Raw genomic sequence first — 23,794 nt, 5'->3', positions numbered from 1 at the left:
TGCATGTGTGAGTGAGTGAGAGAGAGAGAAAAAAAGGAAAGAGAGATCAGGTAAAAAATTGAAAGCGTGTGTGAGTGTTTAACAGTGTGTGTGTGTGTATGTATATTTGTGTTACATACAAACCCCACAACTACCACCATGACCAACACCACAAAAGCAAAAGAAAGAAAGAAACTTCCAAGCTGAACACTGGAGTCAATGTAATCGACTCATCCCCCACCTCCCTCACAATTGCTGCCTTTGTGGCAAAATTTGAAACCATTATGACCTCCACCTTAAAAAAGACGGAAGTATTGTTTTCAATTGCGTTTGTCTATTTGTTTGTCTGTGGACAAGATATCTCAAGAACCGCTGGATGGATTCGGATGTTTGGCCTCGTGACTGGCACAAACTGATCTGATTTTGGGATTGATGCGGTACCGGAGAAGGATTCTGGATTATTTTCCCTGTTTTTTTTTTTCCCTTAATTTTTGAGAGCATTCAGGTTCATTTTTAGTATTCTCATTTGTGAGAGCAGTCGGGTTAATTTCAGATATTTTCATTTTAAAAATCATCTCGTTCTAATCGTTGAGAGGATATTGGTGTTGCCTTGGCGGAGGTTTGCACTCTCTGAATGCTCTTGCTGTTGTTATTATTATTATTATTATGGTGAAGATTGCCCCGCCGACCTCCTTTAACTGGGAGGGCAAGATAGTTTTCCTTTGCCTAGTGGCTGTAGCGAAAGAGATGGTATGATGGACCCGTTTGAAAGGGCTAAGGTCAGACACTTCCCTCTTTGGCCCAGGCCTCATCAACTTTTTCAAGTTTCACTTGAAAAGGAAGGTGAGAGTAGAGAGGGAAGTGATGTCTGATAGCAAGTTTACTGAAAGGTGGGTGAATTGTGCAAGAATGGCCAGTATGAAAGGAACCATTCTGAGGTTACACCTGTGATTTAAAAAGGTATTACAAAAGGAGAAAGGGGCTCTCTACCCCCCTTTTGACCAGGCTCCCATGGCTTTTATGGGTTTTCCCACGAGTAACCTTTCGAAGCGCCTCCCCCTATTGGGAGTTTTTCATTGTTAAATATTTTCGTTGTTATACTGTTTTTTACACGGGTTTTGCAAACGGACAAAACCTTTTGTAATCTTTCGTCCTGTGTTTTGTCAGCCCTTGTGGCCAATAAAAGAATTAATTATTATTATTATTATTATTATTATTACGTAAAAAGCACCATCCGTTTGTGGCCGTTGCCAGCCTCGCCTGGCTCCCGTGTCGGTGGCACGTAAAAAGCACCATCCGTTCGTGGCTGTTGCCAGCACTGCCCCGACTGACCTCCGTGCCGGTGGCACGTAAAAGCACCATCCGTTCGTGGCTGTTTGCCAGCTCCGTCTGGCACCTGTGCGGGTGGCACGTAAAAAGCACCCACTACACTCGCGGAGTGGTTGGCGTTAGGAAGGGCATCCAGCCGTAGAAACATTGCCAGATCAGACTGGGCCTGGTGCAGCCTTCTGGCTTCACAGACCCCAGTTGAACTGTCCAACCCATGCTAGCATGGAAAGCGGACGTTAAACGATGATGATGATGATGATTATAAATGAACAAAAGCAGGAAACAGTAACTGAAATCCATACTTAAGTTTCTGTGGATACGAATGTCTGTGTTTGTGGTAGGCTTGAGAGAGGGAGGGAGAGAGATTATGAACCATGCAAAAACAGAAAAAAAAAAGAAAACAGCTGATCTTTTCTACTTCCTCTGACATAAAAAAAAGAGGAAAAAAAAAGAAAAAAACCAAACTGTCCAGTCATGGCTGTGTGAGTAATTAAGAAGGTTGATTTGTAATAACGAGGATCTGGTGACAGGATTAGTGGCTCAAGTAGCAGATACTTGTTTTCAAAGTATTACGCAGTTGGGGAATTGACTTGGAATGGAACCCAGATCCACCTCGTTACCAGGTCCTTGTTATTGGGAAACAGCCTTCTGGATTATTTAACCACAGACGTGATCTGAGATAGGGATTTGGTTGGCAGAAAGTGTCGTAATCTAGAGGTGTGTGTATGTGGGTGTGTAAATGTGTGTGTGTGTGTGTGTGCATATATACATATGTATATGTGTGTGTAGAGGTGCAATGGCCCAGTGGTTAGGGCAGCGGACTCGCAGTCGTAGGATCGTGGTTTCGATTCCCAGACCGGGCGTTGTGTATATTTATTGAGCAAAAACACCTGAGGCTCCCGCAGGGGGATGTGGTGACCCCTGTTGTACTCTTTCACCCCAACTTTCTCTCACTCTTTCTTCCTGTTTCTTGAGTAATGCTGTGATGGACTGGCATCCCATCCGGCTGCGGGGAACACATACGCCACAGAAACCGGGAAACCAGGCCCATGAGCCTGGCTAGGTTTGAAAAGGGCGCATAAATAAAAATAAATAAATAATGTGTGTGTGTGTGTGTACATGCATGTGTATATATCTGTGTGTTTACAGTAATCCCTTCACTATCGCGGGTGTTATGTTCCAAACCCCCCGACAGGTGAAAATCCATGCAGTAGAAACAGTACTGTATGGTATATTTTTTAAAATTATTTTTATAATTTGTATATATTTAATTTTATTATAAATGCAAAACAACACCACAAAGGAATCGACGTAAGCTTAAATAATGAACCGTGATAGGTGAACTGCGATATGGTAGCGGATTACTGTATATATGTATATATACATATGTGTGAGTGTGTGATGTATATATGTGTGTGTGTGTATACGTACGTACATGCATACATATATAAAATCAAAATATGTAACAGGATATCAAATAGTAATGCAGTACAACTGTTTCAAGCAGCTCCATTTAATTGAACAATGCAATCATTATGTCAATTTAAATTCAGTGCCATCTTCAGCTGCACAAATAAATAAATGGAATTTTAACAAGTGGGACACATTAATGTCATTTTTCTCAAATATTTTACCAGAGTAAGAAGATGGAAGAAATTCACGTTGTCACTATTGTAGCTAGGAATAGACTACAACTTCTAAGAATTGCATACAGCATAGTGGTGTCATAGGGTTGTAATTCCTTTCTAATTAATTTATCTCTTTATCAATGACTAAATCTGAGACTAGGATACTGTCTATTTTAGATAAAGGTCAAGAGTGAGTTGACAGCTCATGGCTAAGTATGGTCATAAATATTTTAATTTTATTCACCTTACTTCCAGCTGTGCGGATAATACCGGACTGACTTAGTACTTCAACTTAAGTACCTAATTCATATATATATATATATATATATATTATATATATATATATATATATATATATATATATATGTATGTATGTATGTATATATATATATATATATATATATGTATATATGTATGTATATATATATATATGTATATATATATATATATACATATATATATATGTGTGTATATACGTATACATATATATATGTGTGTGTGTGCGTATACATATATATATTATTATCATCATCATCAACATCATTATAATGTCCACTTTTCGATGCTTGCATGGGTCAGACAGAATTTGTTGCAACAGATTTTCTTCTAAGGCTGGATGCCTTTCCTGTCCCCAATATTTTCTCATGTGGCATGCATGTCTTGGAATGTTGAAAACAAAGGACCTCACTTGCATGACAGTTTAAATTCTCATCTCATCCAGTACCATGCTGCTGACGTCTTACCACCCACTAATTCTGTGTGTGCATGTCTATAGCTATATATAAATTTAAAGTTATTCAAGTATGTTTGATAGATACTTGAACCTGTAAAAGACTTTTGACTGCAGTGTGTCTTACAGAAAACATTCTTGCTTGGGACAGTTGTAAAAACCCTTATAGTAACCCTTTTGTTACCATATTTCTGCTGAGATGCTCTGTGTTTCTTTCAATTATTTTAAATATAACAAAGAATTTAGTAAAATAACTTAGTTATCATTAAGCTAGTGTTAGGAACATAAATTGTGACTAAGGTTTGGTGGAAGATTTTAATTCAGAACTTATGAAAACAAGACATTTCTACTACAGAGCCAGGGGTGGTTTCAGGTGGGTTGGTATCAAAAGGGCTAAACAATGCTATGATCTCTGTAACTCAAATATTATTTAATGCTGTTTCTGCTGCCATTTTACTGAATGACTCAACATCAATATTCAAACTACAAACACATGGGTTGGGTCAGTGACTCATTGTGTATTCAAACTGCTCTGACAGATGTTGTTGTTGCTACTGTTGTGGTTGTTTAATCTTTAGCCAGTGCTGACCAGACAGAGCTATGATCAAAGCTGTGTCCATCCCAGCTTTTAATCAGATATAATTGCTCTAGGACTACATTATCAAATGTACCACCCCTTGTTGTTTTGCCCTTTGTCAGTGCTGACCTAACAGAGGTAGGGTCAAGGATGTGTCCATCCCAACATTTAGCCCATGGCCAGTCCTTCTTAGTTAGCCATTGGTCAGTGCTGACCAAACAGATGTGTCCATTCCAACTTTTAGCCCATGGTCAGTGTTGACCAGGCAGAGCTATAGCCAAAGATGTGTCCATCCCGACTTTTAGCCCATGGTCAGTCCTTGTTGTTTCACCCATGGTCAGTACTGAACAAACAGAGCTATGGCTAAAGATGTGTCCAACTCAACTTTTAGCCCATGGTCAATCCTTGTTGTTTCACCCATGGTCAGTGCTGACCAAACAGAGCTATGGCTAAATATGTGTCCATCCCAACTTTTAGCCTACGGTTAGAAGGAATTCATAGAGGATGATTTTCTACAGCTGGGTGCCCTTCCAGTTGCCAACACTGTGGTTAGAAAGTCAGGCTTGCAATCATGAGGTTGTGAGTTCAATTCCCAGACCAGGCTATGTGTTATGTTCTTGAGCAAGACACTTTATTTCACATTGCTCCAGTTCACTCGGCTGTAGAAATGAGTTGCGACGTCACAGGTGCCAAGCTGTATTGGCCCCTTTGCCTTTCCCTTGGATAACATCAGTGGCATGGCGAGGGGCGGCTGGTAGAAATGGGTGACTGCCGGTCTTCCATAAACAACCTTGCCTGGACTTGTGCCCGATAGGCTAACTTTCTGGGTGCAATCCCACGGTCATTCATGACCGAAGGGGGTCTTTACTCTTTTAATAGTTCCACATGACTAAATTTGGTCTTCATGGAAGACAGGAAATAATGAAAACCATCTGTATATATATAATGAAAATACTCAACTTAACAATTTTTGCTGTATGTCAAGGACACACATTTTCAAAAACCAGAGCATTTGTCTGAACAGTAATCCTTTACTGACAATCAGTGTGCAAATACGTACAGGCAGTCAAAGGGTTACTAGAATTAGGGGTCAGCTGTACTCCTTCAGGTCCTTCAGGCAAATGCCAAACACTGATGTGGAATTTCTACATCCTCATTCTGTGACGAAATGCTTATTGATCCTGCTGAGGGTTCTGTCTGTTCTTCTATTGGATGTTCTGGTTTTTGTTCAGTTAGGTTTCTTGTAAAAACCCCACTGAACAGGCTGATCCGGTAGAGCAACCAGTTGGATTGCTGACAACCAGATCTAGCGACAGGTTGTACTGGATTAACATGTTAACACAGTAGCACTTGTGAACGACTTGGTGTGTGCATGTGTGTGTCTGTATGTGTATGATACATGCATATATAGCATCTATATATGTATGTATATAATATATATATATAATATATATATATATATATACATTCATATATGTATATATATTATAGAGAGAGAGAAACAGAGTGAGAGAGAGAGACAGAGAGTGTGCACATATAATACATATGTACATATATATATATATATTTATATTTGTAGATATATATGTATAAATATGTGTATATATGTAGAGAGGAGAGAGAGTGTGTGTGTGTGTATATATATATAATACATGCATACATACGTACGTACATATATATATATATATATATATAGGGAGAGAGAGAGAGAGAGAGAGAGAGAGAGAGGTGTGTGTGACAGAGAGAGGGAGAAAGGTGATACACTAGCTGTGTATGAAGATATAATAATAAAAAAAAAGTTAGTATTATAGAGTGTATAATAATATATATCTAGGTTACTATGTCAACAAATATTGATCATTTCAAATGGTTGGAATACAACAAACAAGTCAAGCTGACCATCCACACAGAACAGAAGGTCTCTGTGCCTTTTGTGAAGTAGATTTCGTCTCCTGAACTAAACAGAAGACATTCCACGAAACTGGTGAAATGAAAGGAATGAGGCCCAAGAATGTGGAGACAAGCAGGCCTTATTTATTGTGTTGTGTTGTGTGTGTTTGTGTGTGTGTGTGTGTTTGTGTGTATGTGTGTGTGTGTCTGTGTGTGTGTTTGTGTGTGTATTTATGGGTGTGTTTTAGAATGTGAAAATGATTGTGTCAACGTGAGTTCGTGTGTGTGTGTGTGTGTGTAATCTTTATGGCTGTTAAAAACCTACATGAAATAGATACGATTATGCAGATAAAACAAATTAGACATATCAAATATATAAAATATATTTTGGGTATCACCATCATCATCATCGTTTAACATCCGCTTTCCATGTTAGCATGGGTTGGATGGTTCGACCGGGGATCTGGGAAGCCAGAAGGCTGCACCAGGCTCCAGTCTGATCTGGCAGTGTTTCTACAGCTGGATGCCCTTCCTAATGCCAACCACTCCATGAGTGTAGTGGGTGCCTTTTACGTGCCACCGGCACAGGTGCCAGGCGAGGCTGGCAACAGCCACGATCGGATTGGTGCATTTTATGTGCCACTGGCACGGAAGCCAGTCTAGGCGGCGCTGGCATTGGCCACGTTCAGATGGTGCATTTTACATGCCACCGGCACAGGTGCCAGGCGAGGCTGGCAATGGCCACGATCGGATTGGTGCTTTTTACGTGCCACCGGCACGGAAACCAGTCAAGGCGGCGCTGGCATTGGCCACGTTCAGATGGTGCTTTTTTACGTGCCACCGTCTCAGGGATCACAACTGCAGTTTCCATTGATTTTGATGTTGGTGTACTTGACTCAATGGATCTCCTCAATCACAGGGTCGAAATGGTGTTTCTCCACTTGCCACCTGCACAGGAGTCAGTCCAGCGGTTCTGGCAACTGCCGGGTGCCAGTCATAGGATGAAATACAAAATATGTATATATGTATATACATGCAAAACGAGAGAAAGTGAAAGGTGGAGACTCAGTTAATGAATATCTAAGTGTAAATATAGAGATATTATATTAACAGATCCAACTTACACAGAGTACAAACAACAAGGAAATTTACAGGGGTGGAAGACAGGTATTACAATTCCGACAGCTGTTTCTGGGGGCTTGCTGATATATAATAATGTTGGTAGATTTATTTCATCACAATATGAGCTGTATGGATGCAATTAACATTGGATGAGACAAGCCTCCATCGATAAGGGAGAGAAGATCTTACGTGGCACTGGCACTTGCAAAGGATGTGCCTCTAAGTCTGGACGGCAGTGATTTTAGTCAGCTCGACACATCTTCTCGACTATTGCAAACCGTTACAACTCCCGGTCCCTTGCCATTTCCTCAGCGAGGCCCAGCGTCTGAAGATCCTTTCTCACCACTTTGTCCCACATCTTCCTGGGTCTTCCTTGATGACGGAAGCTCGTCTCATCCAATGTTAAATGCATCCGTATGGCCTGTACTGTGATGAACTAAATCTACCAACATTACTATGGATCGCCAACCCTAGAAACAGCTGTTAGACTTATAACACCTTTCTTCTACCCCTTTAAATTTCTCTGTCATTTGTGCCCTGTGTAAGTTGGATCTATTAATATAAATATCGATATATTTATACATAAAAATTCCTTGCCTGAAAGTCTCCACCTTTTTCTTCCCCTTGTCAAAACCAAACTCGGTGACTGGCATCCGTTGCTAGTGGAGCGCTAAGAGTACCATACGAGCGAGATCGTTGCCAGAGCAACAAGCTGGCCTTCGTGCCGATGGCACGTTTAAGCACACCATTCGAGCATGATTGTTACCTGCGTCGCCTTACTAGCACTTGTGCTGGTGGCATATGAAACATTCGAGCGAGGTCGTTGCCAGTGCAGGTGGCACATAAAAAGCACCATTTGGGCGTGGCTGTTGCCAGTACCACCTCGTGCACCTCGTGCCCTCGTGCCGATGGCGCGTAAAAGCACCCACTACACTCTCGGAGTGGTTGGCGTTAGGAAGGGCATCCAGCCATAGAAACCATGCCAAGACAGACAATTGGAGTCTGGACAGCTCCATGGCAACAAACTGTCCAACCCATGCCAGCATGGAAAACAGATGCATGATGATAATGATGATGATGTGTACGGCTTTGTGTCCGTGTTTGACCACCACCACTTGACAACCAGTGTTGGTTTTATTTATGAGTTTACATCCCCACGACTTAGCAGTACGGCAAAGGAGACCAATAGAATAAGTGCCAACCTTTAAAAAAAAACAACAAAAAAATTTTTTTTGAAACAGATAAATAGGTGTAGGAGTGGCTGTGTGGTAAGTAGCTTGCTTACCAACCACATGGTTCCGGGTTCAGTTCCACTAGGTGGCACCTTGGGCAAGTGTCCTCTACTATAGCCTCAGGTCGACTAAAGCCTTGTGAGTGGATTTGGTAGACGGAAAGTGAAAGAAGCCCGTCGTATATATGTATATATATGTATGTGTGTGTATGTGTGTGTGTGTATATGTTTGTGTCTGTGTTTGTCCCCCAAACATCGCTTGACAACCGATGCTGGTGTGTTTGCGTCCCCGTAACTTAGCGGTTCAGCAAAAGAGACCGATAGAATAAGTACTAGGCTTACAAAGAATAAGTCCTGGGGTCGATTTGCTCGACTAAAGGCGGTGCTCCAGCATGGCCGCAGTCAAACGACTGAAACAAGTAAAAGAGTAAAAGACTAAATAAAAAGAGAGAGATACTTGGGTCAATTCATCCAACTAAATAATTCTTGAAGGCGTTGCCCCAGCATGGCCACAGTCTAACGACAGACACAGGTAAATCATGCTTCTGAGTTTATAGTTGTTAATCTATGAAAGCGTTGAATCTTGTTTAATAAGTTACCTGTCAATAAAGAGGCGACAGAAGGCGTGGTGACAATACACACCACGCACTGACACAGAAAACACTTCAATCTAAGCGAATTGAATAATAGTTTTTATGATATAATATATCCACACCAACTGACCTCTCATACAGAAATCGTGAAGTGTTTTGTACTATACACATACACATGTACACACATGTTTAGGTATTCTTATATATATGTGGTGTATATATATATATATATATATATATATATATATATATATATATATATAATATACATAATACATATATATATATATATCATCATCATCATTGTTTAACGTCTGCTTTCCATGCTAGCATGGGTTGGACGGTTCAACTGGGGTCTGGGGAGCCCGAAGGCTGCACCAGGTCAGTCAGATCTGGCCGTGTTTCTACAGCTGATGCCCTTCCTACGCCAACCACTCCGAGAGTGTAGTGGGTGATTTTATGTTCCACCACACAGGTGCCAGACGAGGCTGGCAGACGGCCACGCTTGGATGGTGTTTTTTATGTGCCACCGACACAGGTGCCAGACGAGGCTGGCAGACGGCCACGCTTGATGTGTTTTTTTTTATGTGCCACCGACACAGGTGCCAGACGAGGCTGGCAGACGGCCACGCTTGGATGGTGGTTTTTTTATGTGCCACCGACACAGGTGCCAGACGAGGCTGGCAGACGGCCATGCTCGGATGGTGTTTTTTATGTGCCACCGACACAGGTGTCAGACGAGGCTGGCGAACGGCCACGATCGGATAGTATTTGTTACGTGCCAACAGCACGGAGGCCAGTCGATGCGGTACTGGCTACGGCCACGTTCGGATGGTTTTCTTATGTGCCACCGGCACTGGTACCACAAAGATACAAATTCCATTGATGTTCATCTATTTTGATTTTGGTTTGATTTTGGTTTGATAGTTAATCCAAACAAGAAAACAAAAAGACAACAATGCGAGGACGTGGAACAAATAAAGTATTATTGGATGCTCAGGAAAGAAGGGAAGAAGGAGGGTTTAACGTTTCGAGCGGAGCTCTTCGTCGGAAACATAGGAGAAGGAAAGATCCCGAGAAGGGAAGACAGAGAAAAAAAATCGCTAGTGATACAGCCGAGGTCACATACTATATATATATATATGTATTTAAATATAAATTAAATTAGAGATAAAACCATGATTAGGCAAATCAAACAGTGAAAAACATAAAAATAAATATAATTTATATAATATACAAAATAAATAAAATATCAAATTTAAAATTTAAAATTTATGCTTATATTTATAAATTTTTATATTCTTATAATTTTTAAACTTTTAATTTTTTAATTAATTATTATTTTTTTTTAAACTATCAAAAAGTATTAAAAAGTTTAACATAATATAATAAGTATATATGTATATATATATATAATAATTTAATAAATAAAATATATGCATACATACATACATATATGTACGTACCTACATCTACATGTATATATACATGCATATATAAATATATATATACGTGAGTACAGGACACCACAAATATATATATATATATATAATAATTATTTGTGGGAATATTAATCCTAACTTACAGGGAAAAATTCAATTTAGAAAAAGTAAATCAAATTTCACACAATATAATATATATATATATAAAAATTAGAAAAAACCCCACCTTTTATCAATTCAAAGTGAACAATTAAATTACACCATCTATTATATGTAATTTTCTAGATGCTCATTTTGAATTGATAAAAGGTGGGGTTTTTTCTAATTTATATATATACTTCTAATATTCTCTTTAACTTTTTCTCATTCTTTCTTCTGTTGGCCTTCTTGCTTAGCCAGCAGGGTGGTGTCATTTGAAGGCTAAAACAATGCGAAGCGCATTGTGACCAGCAATGTGTAGCAACATCTGATAGCCTGGTCGGTCACATTGATCAAGGTGTTTTATATATATATATATATATATACTGAGCTACAAAAGAAACGTCACACTGTAAAAGAGTATTTGTTTCACGCATGATATTGAGATTATATGGATTTCATCACATTTCTAGGTATCATTGACAGAGCGGCTAACCGGCTTCCGTGCCAGTGGCACATAAAAGAGCACCATTCGAGTATGATCGTTACCAGTGTCGCCTTACTGGCACTTGTGCCCGTGCTAGTAGGGTGCTAATCCAGACGTGATCGTTGCCAGAGCTGCCAACTGGCTTCCGTACCCGTGGCACATAAAAGGGCATCATTCGAGCGTGATCGTTACCAATGACCCTTCACTGGCACCTGTGCTGGTGGCACGTGTAAAAAAGATTCCAGCGAGGTTGTTGCCAGTACCGACCGCCTGACTGGCCCCCATGCCGGTGGCACATAAAAGGGCACCATTCGAGCGTGATTGTTACCAACATCGCTTCACTGGCACGTGTAAAAAAGATTCGAGTGAGGTCATTGCCAGTACCGCCTGACTGGCGCCTGAGCCAGTGGCACGTAAAAAAGCAACCACTACACTCTCGGAGTCGTTGGCGTTAGGAAGGGCATCCAGCTGTAGAAACTCTGCCAGATCAAGATTGTGGCCTTGTGGAGCCATCTGGTTCGCCGGCCCTCAGTCAAAATCGTCCAACCCATGCTAGCATGGGAAGCGGACGTTAAACGATGATGATGAGGATGTCACTGACCCACAGCACTAATCTCTTATTTTAGGGGCAGAATTATTCATGCCAGGCAAAATCCTTAGGGACATTTCGTTCATTGCTGTGTTCTGAGTTCAAGTCACTGCTCAGGCGCGAATTGGGAAGGGTCAAGAAAAAGTGGTCTGAGTAAAGCTGGCTTGATCCTGAAACTGACCGGCAAGCCCAAAGCTGGCAGTTATCCTGTGTTTGTGGATTTCCATGGTGACATCCAAGAAACTTTCAAAGAAGTGGTCATATTCGGATTACAAGTTGAGATCCGCCACACAGGTGTAAGGTCCTGCATGTGAATATGTTGTGTGCGGAAATGTAGGTGTGTGTGTGTGTGTGTGGGTGTGTGTGTGTGTGTGTGGGTGTGTGTGTTGTGTGTGTGTGGGTGTATGTGTGTGAGTGTGTGTGTGTGCTGTTGTGTGTGTGCTGTTGTGTGCTGTTGTGTGTGTGTGTGCTGTTGTGTGTGTGGGTGTGCTGTTGTGTGTGTGTGCTGTTGCGTGTGTGTGTGCTGTTGTGTGTGTGTGTGTGTGCTGTTGTGTGTGTGGGTGTGTGTGTGTGCTGTTGTGGGTGGTGTGTGTGCTGTTGTGTGGTGTGTGTGTGTTGTGCTGTTGTGGGTGTGTGCGTGTGGATTTTTGTGTGTGTGTGCTGTTGTGGTGTGTGTGTATGATTTGTGTTGTGTGTGTGTGGTTGTGTGTGTGTGTGGTTGTGTGTGTGTGTGTTGTGTGTGTGGTGTGGTTGTGTGTGTGTTGTGTTGTGTGTGAGTGTGTGTGCTGTTGTGTGTGTGTGTGTATGTGGTGTGCTGTTGTGTGTGTGGGTGTGTGTGTGTGCTGTTTGGGTGTGTGTGTGTGATGTTGTGTTTTGTTTGTGTGTGTGCTGTTGTGGGTGTGTGTGTGTGATGTGTGTGTGTGTGTGTGCTGCTGTGTGTGTGTGTGTGTGTGGTTGTGTGTGTGTGTGGTTGTGTGTGTGTGTGTGTGGTTGTGTGTGAGTGTGTGTGCTGTTGTGTGTGTGTGTGTATGTGTGTGTGCTGTTGTGTGTGTGGGTGTGTGTGTGTGCTGTTGTGGGTGTGTGTGTGTGATGTGTGTGTGTGTGTGTGTGCTGCTGTGTGTGTGTGTGTGTGGTTGTGTGTGAGTGTGTGTGTTTGTGAGTGTGTGTGTGTGTGGTTGTGTGTGCTGTTGTGTGTGTGTATGTGTGTGTGCTGTTGTGTGTGTGTGTGTATGATAGAGGGATAGTATGTGTGTGTTTGTGTAAACGTTTGTGCATGGTGGAGTTGGAGGAGCGGTTTTGTGATGAACTGATGAAGCATACATATCGTTGTATAGGCTGTATCCATTTATGTCCTGTAACATAGCACTTCGACAAACGGGTATCGATATAATATGAGCAATCAGTAAAACTCCCTAAAGGGGATGCTGTAGCATGGCTGCTGTCCAAGGACTGAAATCATCATATGTATATATACATATAAGAGAGAAAAGGGGGAGGAGAGAAAGACAAACAGAGAATGAAACAGATAGAAAGGCAGACGGAGAGAGAGACAGAGAAAGGGAGAGATAGATAGATATAGATAATATATCTATATATATTAGAGAGAGAGAGGAGATAGACAGAGAATGAAAGAGACAGAAAAGCGGACAGGGAGAGCGAGAGATAGATAGAAAGAAGAGAAAGGGAGAGGGAGAGAAAGAAGAGACAGAGAGAGAAGGATCGAGAGATAGATAGAAGAGAGAGAAAGGGAGAGATAGATAGATAGATAGATATATATATATATAGAGAGAGAGAGATAGACAGAGAATGAAAGAGACAGAAAAGCGGACAGGGAGAGAGAGAGAGATAGATAGAAAGAGAGAGAAAGGGAGAGAGGGAGAGAAAGAAGAGACAGAGAGAGGAGAGAGAGATAGATAGAAAGAGAGAGAAAGGGAGAGATAGATAGATAGATAGAGAGAGAAAGGGAGAGAGAGATAGATGGATAGAGAGAGAGAGAGAGAGAGAGAGAAAGGGAGAGATAGATAGATAGATAGATATATATATATATAGAGAGAGAGAGATAGACAGAGAATGAAAGAGACAGAAAAGCGGACAGGGAGAGAGAGAGAGATAGATAGAAAGAGAGAGAAAGGGAGAGAGGGAGAGAAAGAAGAGACAGAGAGAGGAGAGAGAGATAGATAGAAAGAGAGAGAAAGGGAGAGATAGATAGATAGATAGAGAGAGAAAGGGAGAGAGAGATAGATGGATAGAGAGAGAGAGAGAGAGAGAGAGAAAGGGAGAGATAGATAGATGGATAGAGAGAGAGAGAGATAGAGAGAAAGGGAGAGAGAGAGAGAAGACAAACAGACAATGATGGTTAAAAGTATTTCAAGACAAAGGACTCACCATCGGCTTTCTGGTAATTCTTGGGGTTTGATGATGGCGCCGGGTCTGACAAAGACATTGTTGCTGGTTTTGTATTTCTCCCTTTCACACTGGTTCTAATGGACAGCAATTGGAGGTATGGGTGGTAGTAGCAGCAGCGGTGGTGGTGGTAGTGGAAGAGAAAGAAACAACAAATTATTATTATTATTACTACTAGTACTACTACTACTACTACTACTACTAAGGCGGCGAGCTGGCAGAATCGTTAGCACGCCGGGCGAAATGCTTAGCGGTATTTTGTCTGTCGTTATGTTCTGAGTTCAAATTCCGCCGAGGTTGACTTTGCCTTTCATCTTTCGGGGTCAATTAAATAAGTACCAGTTACGCACTGGGATCGATATAATCGACTTAATCCGTTTGTTCCCTCTGTGTTTAGCCCCTTGTGGGTAGTAAAGAAATAGAAATAGGTATTTTGTCTGCCGTTACGTTCTGAGTTCAAATTCCGCCGAGGTCGACTTTACCTTTCATCCTTTCGGGGTCGATTAAATAAGTACCAGTTACGCACTGGGGTCGATATAATCAGCTTAATCTGTTTGTCTGTCCTTGTTTGTCCTCTCTGTGTTTAGCCCCTTGTGGGTAATAAAGAAATAGGTATTTCGTCTGCCGTTACGTTCTGAGTTCAAATTCCACCGAGGTCCGCTTTGCCTTTCATCCTTTCGGGGTCGATTAAATAAGTACCAGTTACGCACTGGGGTTGATATAATCCACTTAATCCCTTTCCCAAAATCTGAAACTTTGTGCTTCCAGCAGAAAGGATAATAATAATAATAATAATAATAATAATAAATGATTAATAATAATAATAACAATAATAATAATAATTATTATTATTATTAGTAGTAGTAGTAGTAGTTTTCAACTAGCAATAACCATGCCTCGGATTTACCTTATTGGCCATGGCACAGTAGTAGTAGTAGTAGTAGCAGTAGAAAAATAATTCTTGTGTAATACTTTTAGGAATGAAGGTAGGGGTAGGAGTGGGTAGTGGTGGGAGTTGTGAGATTAAGGTAGGAGGAGAAAAGAGGAGGGCCCCATATGTGTCAGGGTCCCCTGAAAGTGATACCAGTCGACCAGGAAGGAACTCCCAGCTTGGGAGGAAGTGGCGGGGAGCGGCAGGGGAAGGTAATTGGGTCAGATATTTCAAGGTGTGGTATTGTCTTAATAGACACAGAGAGAGAGAGAGAGAGAGAGAGAGGGAAAGTGTTACATTAGCATGTGTGTGTGTGTGTTCTCTTTTCTCTTTTACTTGTTTCAGGCATTTGACTGCGGCCATGCTGGAGCACCGCCTTTTTAGTCTAGCAAATCGACCGCAGGACTTATTCTTTGTAAGCCTAGTACTTATTCTATCGGTCTCTTTTCAATCTGTTTTAGGGCTAGGGTTAGAGTTAGGGGTGCGGGGAAGGGTATCTTTTTTTCTTCACAACTGTACATAAACCCAATCTGTTTCTTAAATGAGGGACATATTCATACGGCACAGAATGTTTTTTACCTCAATAGACGTCATTGATTGGTTGAAATTGCAGAAATTGAAGAAAAAACACAACAAATATCTTACAAACTCCCTCTCTTTCTCTCTTTTACTTGTTTCAGTCATTTGACTGTGGCCATGCTGAAGCACTGCCTTTAGTCGAGCAAATCGACCCCGGGACTTATTCTTTTTGTAAGCCTAGTACTTATCTTATCGGTCTTTTTTGCCGAACTGCTAAGTTCTGGGACGTAAACACACCAGCATTGGTTGTCAAGCGATGTTGGGGAGACAAACAAACACACACACATACCTATATATATATATATATATATATGACGGTCTTCTTTCAGTTTCCGTCAACCAAATCCATTCACAAGTCTTTGGTCAGCCCGAGGCTATAGTAGAAGACACTTGCCCAAGGCGCCACACAGTGGGACTGAACCCAGAACCATGGGGTTGGTAAGCAAGCTACTTACCACACAGCCATATATATATATACTCTTTTACTTGTTTCAGTCATTTTGACTGCGGCCATGCTGGGACACCGCCTTTAGTCGAGCAAATCGACCCCCAGGACTATTCTTTGTAAGCCTAGTACTTATTTTATCGTCTCTTTTGCCGAACCCTAAGTTACAGGGACGTAACACACCCAGCATCGGTTGTCAAGCAATGCTAGGAGGACAAACACAAACACACAAACACATATGTATATTATATAACAATGGGCTTCTTTCAGTTTCCGTCTACCAAATCCTCTGACAAGGCTTTGGTTGGCCCGATGCTATAGTAGAATACACTCGGACAAGGTGCCACGCAGTGGGACTGAACCCGGAACCATGTGGTTGGGAAGCAAGGTACTTACCACACAGCCACTCCTGCACCTGTGGTGTGTGTGTGTGTTTGTATATAATATATATATTATATAAATATATATATATATATACATACATACATACATACATACATACATACATATATACGACGGGCTTCTTTCAGTTTCCGTCTACCAAATCCACTCACAAGGCTTTGGTCGGCCCGAGGCTATGGGAGAAGACATATGTCCAATTCCGGTATTACTCTTGATGGTGTCAAGCCAGCGGGTTCTTGGCCGGCCCCTTCCTCTCTTGCCACTGACCATTCCGAGCATGAATGTCCTTCTCCAAGGATTTTCTCCGCATAATATGACCAAAATATGCCAATCTACGCTGGTGATCCTAGCTTCTAGCGACATTTTTCGGCCTGACTGCTTAAGAACTTCTCCATTGGTCGGCCTCTTCCTCTCTTGCCACTGACCATTCCGAGCATGATGTCCTTCTCCAGGGATTTTCTCATAATATGCCCAAAATATGTCAATCTATGCTTGGTGATCCTAGCTTCTAGCGACATTTTCGGCCTGATCTTTCTCTTTTCGGCCTTAAGCTGCAGCAATGACCTGTAAGGGTTATAAATCTAGTCCTGATGAGAGGTTCCCTTGTATCAGAAGAACAATAGCAACCTTCTGTTCACGAATTTAGTATACCGTTTATATACTGTCCAAATATATATTTCTTTACTTACTACCCACAAGGGGCTAAACAGAGAAGACAAACAAGGACAACAAACGGATTAAGTCGATTACATCGATCCCAGTGCGTAACTGGTACTTAATTTATCGACCCCCGAAGGATGAAAGGCTAAGTCGACCTCGGCGGAATTTGAACTCAAACGTAATACGACAGACGAATACCTATTTCTTTACTACCCACAAGGGGCTAAACACAGAGGGGACAAACAAGGACACACAAACGATTAAGTCGATTACATCGACCCCAGTGCGTACTTACTGGTTATCTTATTTTCTCGACCTGAAGGATGAAGGCTAAGTCGACCTCGGTGGAATTTGAACTCGGAACGTAACGACAGATGAAATACGACTACGCATTTCGCCCAGCGTGCTAACGTTTCTGCCACTCGCCGCCAAAATATAGGTGCAAGTGTAGTCGTGTGATATGAAGCTTGCTTCCCAACCACATGGCTCTGGGGTCAATCCCACTGCATGGCACCTTGGGCAAGTGTCTTCTATTATAGCCCTAGACCGACCAAAGCCTTGTGAATGGATTTGGTAGACGGAAACTGAAAGAAGCCCGCCATGTGTGTGCGTGTTTGTGTCTTTGTGTCTGTGTTTATCCACACACACCCCACGCCACCGCTTGACAACCTGTGTTGGTGTGTTTACGTCCCGGTAACTTAGCGATTCGGCAAAAGAGCCCCCAATAGAATAAATACCAGGCTTTACAAAAAATTATTAGTGCTGGGGTCGATCCATTTGACTAAAAATTCTCCAAGGCGGTGCCCCAGCTTGGTCGCAATCTAATAACTGAAACAAGTAAAAAAAAATAACAGAATTCATCTTTCCTCCTACTTCTCCCTCCCACACTCACTTTTTAAAAATTCTTTTATTCTTTTACTTGTTTCAGTCATTTTGACTGTGACCATGCTGGAGCACCGCCTTTAGTCGACCAAATCGATCACCAGGATTTATTCTTTGTAAGCCTAGTACTTATTCTATCGGTCTCTTTAGCCGAACCGCTAAGTTATGGGGACGTAAACACACCAGCATCGGTTGTCAAGCAATGCTAGGGGGACAAACACAGACACACAAACACACACACACACACACACACACATATATATATATACATATATACGACAGGCTTCTTTCAGTTTCCGTCTACCAAATCCACTCACAAGGCTTTGGTCGGCCCAAGGCTATAGTAGAAGACACTTGCCCAAGGTGCCACACAGTGGAACTGAACCCAGAACCATGTGGTTGGTTAGCAAGCTACTTACCACACAGTCACTCCTACACCTATATACATATATACGACGGGCTTCTTTCAGTTTCCATCTACCAAATCCACTCACAAGGCTTTGGTCGGCCCAAGGCTATAGTAGAAGACACTTGCCCAAGGTGCCACGCAGTGGGACTGAACCCAGAACCATGTGGTTGGTTAGCAAGCTACTTACCACACAGTCACTCCTACACCTATATACATATATACGACGGGCTTCTTTCAGTTTCCATCTACCAAATCCACTCACAAGGCTTTGGTTGGCCCAAGGCTATAGTAGAAGACACTTGCCCAAGGTGCCACGCAGTGGGACTGAACCCAGAACCATGTGGTTGGTTAGCAAGCTACTTACCACACAGCCACTCCTACACCTATATACATATATACGACGGGCTTCTTTCAGTTTCCATCTACCAAATCCACTCACAAGGCTTTGGTCGGCCCAAGGCTATAGTAGAAGACACTTGCCCAAGGTGCCACACAGTGGAACTGAACCCAGAACCATGTGGTTGGTTAGCAAGCTACTTACCACACAGTCACTCCTACACCTATATACATATATAAGACGGGCTTCTTTCAGTTTCCATCTACCAAATCCACTCACAAGGCTTTGGTCGGCCCAAGGCTATAGTAGAAGACACTTGCCCAAGGTGCCACGCAGTGGGACTGAACCCAGAACCATGTGGTTGGTTAGCAAGCTACTTACCACACAGTCACTCCTCTAAAACTTAACTGCAAACTGTTTCGTAACGTTCCCCTCGTCAGACGCCCTTGTGGCAAACGTATTGATAGAATCGTTTGACTGTCGTACAAAAAGGCTCAGAGGCATTTTCGGGATCTTTTCGGTTTGAACGGCAGTTTTTTCTAGCAGTGTCATATGAAATTGTCACCCATAATTACGACCCTAGTATCAATCTATTGCATTTCAATCTGTTTTAGGGTTAGGGGTGGAGGGAAGGGTATCTTTTTTTCTTCGCAAATGTAAATAAACCCAATCTGTTTCTTAAACGAGGGGCATATTCATAAGGCACAGAATGTTTTTTTTTACCTCAATAGACGTCATTGATTGGTTGAAATTGCAGAAATTGAAGAAAAAAACAACAACAAATATCTTACAAACAATAGAATATTCTCAATAAAGCCAAGAGAAAAAGATGTTTTATGAGCACATTCTACCAGTATACGAAGTTTAAAAGTGTTTAGTTACGTGGAAATTATTTTTTAATAAAAACTGCCGTTCAAACCGAAAAGATCCCAGATTTCGTCCGTCTTTTATACATTCCGAGTTCAAATGTCGCCGAGGTCGACTTTGCCGTTCATGCTTTTATAGAATGTTTTCACCTCAATAGACGTCATTGATTGGTTGAAATTGCAGAAATTGAAGAAAAAAACACAAATATCTTACAAACTATAGAATTTTCTCAATAAAGCCAAGAGAAAAAGATGTTTTATAAACACATTCTACCAGTTTACGAAGTTTAAAAGTGTTTAGTTAAGTGGAAATTATTTTTAAAAACTGCCGTTCAAACCGAAAAGATCCCATTTTCGTCCGTCTGTTTGTCTGTCTATCTACCTATCTATCTATATTTCTATCTACCTATCTATCTACCTATCTCTTTCTATGTATGTATGTATGTATGTATGTATGTATGATGTATGTATGTATGTATGTATGTATGTATGTATGTATGTATGTATGTATCTATCTATCTATCTCTATCTATCTATCTATCTATATTCCTATCTATCTATCTCTCTATATTCCTGAGTTCAAATGTCGCCGAGGTCGACTTTGCCGTTCATGCTTTTATAGGTCTATAATAAAATAAAGTACACGTTGAAGACCTGGGTCGATGGAACAGACGAACCACCTGCCTTTAAAAAAATTCTGCAGATCTGGTGCCAACAATTATTATTAGAAATATAAGAAGTAGTAGCAATGTAGGAGGGGCTGGTTGGTTGGTGGTGGAAATTTTGAATGCTTCACATAATTTCTCTTTCTTCCTTTCTCTCTCTCTCTCTCTCTCGCATATAACCACACATATACATACACAGAACCACACGCACACTGCCACATTGATGATCAATAAATATGCTTCAAAATCGTTTTGTATAGTTGATGATGATGATGAGGAGGAGGGCGATGGTTATGTGGTGGTGGTGGTGTCGGTGGTGATTATGGCAGCAATGAATGAAATTCGTGGTTGCTTTGAAAGGGGACCAAAGACCCTCCCCTCAACCAGTTAAAAAACCTTCATAATGAAATATACATCGTTAGCAACCTCAAGTGTCATAGCGCAACGTGTGTATAAAACGTTGTATATTTATATAATAACATTACAAATTTGCAATGCGTGTATATATATATATATATATAGGTATATGTGTATATATATATATATATAGGTATATGTATATATATATAGGTATAGGTATATATATATATATGTATAGGTATATATATATATATGTATAGGTATATATATATGTATAGGTATATATATATGTATATGTATATAAATATATGTATATATGTAAATATATATATGTATATATATGTATATATATATATATATGACATTACAGAGTTATATACCCAACGTTAAATACGTTGACAGGGGTGGATGAAAAGGAGCAGAAGGAATGTGTGTATATGCATGTATGTATATATGAGTCTATATATATGTGTGCACATGAATGTGTATGGGTGCAGCCCCCAACGCAAGTTTTATACACACACACAAGGATATATAAGGTTTATATATACACATGCATACACACATATAATTATGTAATTACAGATGAAATGCTATCTGCATAATACCTTCTTTCTCTGGGTGTATAAATATATATATGTGTGTGTGTCTGTACGTGTATATATATATACATGCGTGCACACGTATATATATATATATATATACATGCATAATGATGTTCACTCGTATCTACATTCATGCACGTGTCTTGGGTGTGTGTGTGTGTGTGTGTATATAAAAAATGTGTATGTATATGAATATATTTTACTATACATGGTGATGTCTAACGTATTATATAGACAGAAAACAGTGTATACGAATATATATGCAAACAGACAGACAATATCTTAACACACACCAGATACATACATAATAGTTATATATATATATAATATATATATATATATATATATATAAATTCATATATATATATTATTCTAAATATATATATATATATATATATATATACATGCATATATATATATAAATATATATACATGCAAATATATAAATATATACATGCAAATATATATAGATATATAAACATGCAAATATATATATATATATACATGCAAATAATATATATATATATACATGCAAATATATATATATATATATATATATATATATACACAAATATATAGTATTATATATATATATATATATATATATATATTATGTAATATATACTGCATATCTGTATTATGTATGTATTACACGCGTATGTATGTATGCATATATATATTATGAGTGTATATATATTATATAGACTTACTATGGTTGGGTGTAGAAGATTTATAAAGACGGAAGCGGGAACAATCTATAGACTGCCATCTCTTGTCTCTGGTACAAAACCAAAATATAATCCAATGTGCGTGTTGTGGTCGTGGTGGCAGTGGTGGTAGTAGCTGCTGTGGTAGTATAGCACCGAGGTTAGTGGCCCAGATCAAGCAGATCTGGGGTCAAATAGCATCCCAGCCGTGACCTCCACCACTATATTTTTTATTTATTCTTTTGCATGTATCTGCATGTGACTTTTAATATATATTTTTTAATTTTCTGGTGTAGTATTTAAAAAGGGTCAAATTATCTCAAATTATCCGATGGGGGTCCAGTCACTGTTTGAAAGCAGATCTGGGGTCAAATAGCATCCCAGCCGTGACCTCCACCACTGTATTTTTATTTATTCTTTTGCATGTATCTGCATGTGACTTTTTTTCGTTTTTTATTTTCTGGTGTCGAATTTACAAAGGGTCAAATTATCTCAAATTATCCGATGGGGGTCCAGCAAAGTGCTTGAATTTAATTGTGTGGTTCGACACACATGTGGTTGGTTTTTGGCTGCTATTTCTAAAATGCTCGATGACCACGTATGCAGAAGAAAACTCCACTCCCTGGCTTGGCTTGTTTTTTTCTGGTGTAGTATTTACAAAGGGTCAAATTATCCCAAATTATCCGATGGGGGTCCTGTCAGTGTTTGAATTTAATTGTGTGGCTCGACACACATGTGGTTGGTTTTTAGCTGCTATTTCTAAACTGCTCGATGACCACGTATGCAGAAAGAAAACTCCACTCCCTGGCTTGGCTTGTTTTGTATCCAGTGTGTCGATAAACAAGACGAGTGTATTATGTGTGTGTATATATAAATATAAATGTAGGTTAAATGGACTGTCTGTCTATAGCTGTAAATTTTTACTACATTCAGGAGATATATGAGTGTTTATTGTTATCAGGAGCTCCATGGGTTGAAACGAAAGTTAGAACAGGAATTAATGGTTAAGCAAAGAGAGAGGGGTATACTAAAACGAAAAAATATATATAGTAAAAGCACTATGACAGTCCAATTAAGTGACTTAATTAGGTGCAAATGACATGTCAGTTAATAAAATTAATTAAAAAGGAAATAATTTAGTGTTCCTTGAGGTGGAGTCGAGGAGAATTTGTGGTGCTTTGTTTATTTGAAACAGAGGAGGCCCAGATAGTGTGCGTGGTGTGTGTGTGTGTCTGTGTGTTATGGAAAAGGTTGTTAATTACTAAACCACTCAGATCTCTCTGTGTTCAGCTATCAACCACGCCTGTGTGTAGCTTGTCAACGATTGCTGCGCTCTACGTCACTTGCTTGCTTGCCATAATCACACACTGTTTCTCTCTCTCTTTCTCCCTTTGTCAATTTCTTTGTATACACACTCACTACACACACATACATACATACGTACGTACATACACACACGTACATGCATACAGACATACATATATACGTACGTACATACATACAGACATACATATATACGTACGTACATACATACATACATACATACATACATACATACATACATATATACATATATATGCATACACACATACATACATACATATATACATATATATGCATACATACATATATACATACATACATACGTACATACATACATACATACATACATTCATACATACATACATACATACATACATACATACATGCGCACGTGCATACATACATACATGCACACGTGCATACATACATACATATATACATACATTCGTGCATACATACATACATACGTACATACATGCATACAT

General features: G+C 40.1%; 1 protein-coding gene and 1 pseudogene across 1 annotated transcript in view; both read right to left on the bottom strand.

The window, feature by feature from the left end:
• Nucleotides 1–23,309, bottom strand: part of LOC115225660 (rho GTPase-activating protein 1) — a 113,443-nt gene extending 90,134 nt beyond the window's left edge. The window contains exons 1-3 of the mRNA XM_036514513.1: nucleotides 22,788–23,309; nucleotides 21,990–22,612; nucleotides 14,121–14,215 (exon numbers count right to left, since the gene is read on the bottom strand). Coding sequence (XP_036370406.1) covers nucleotides 14,121–14,178 — 58 coding nt within the window. The 5' untranslated portion in view covers nucleotides 14,179–14,215; nucleotides 21,990–22,612; nucleotides 22,788–23,309. The remainder of the gene's footprint in view (nucleotides 1–14,120; nucleotides 14,216–21,989; nucleotides 22,613–22,787) is intronic.
• On the bottom strand, nucleotides 14,949–15,064 carry LOC115225922 (annotated as a pseudogene).
• Nucleotides 23,310–23,794: the final 485 nt, after the last annotated feature.

This window comes from Octopus sinensis, linkage group LG28 (genome assembly GCF_006345805.1).
Source record: "Octopus sinensis linkage group LG28, ASM634580v1, whole genome shotgun sequence".
Taxonomy (NCBI): Eukaryota; Metazoa; Mollusca; class Cephalopoda; order Octopoda; family Octopodidae; genus Octopus; species Octopus sinensis.
This window is presented reverse-complemented; position numbering and strand designations above follow the sequence as displayed.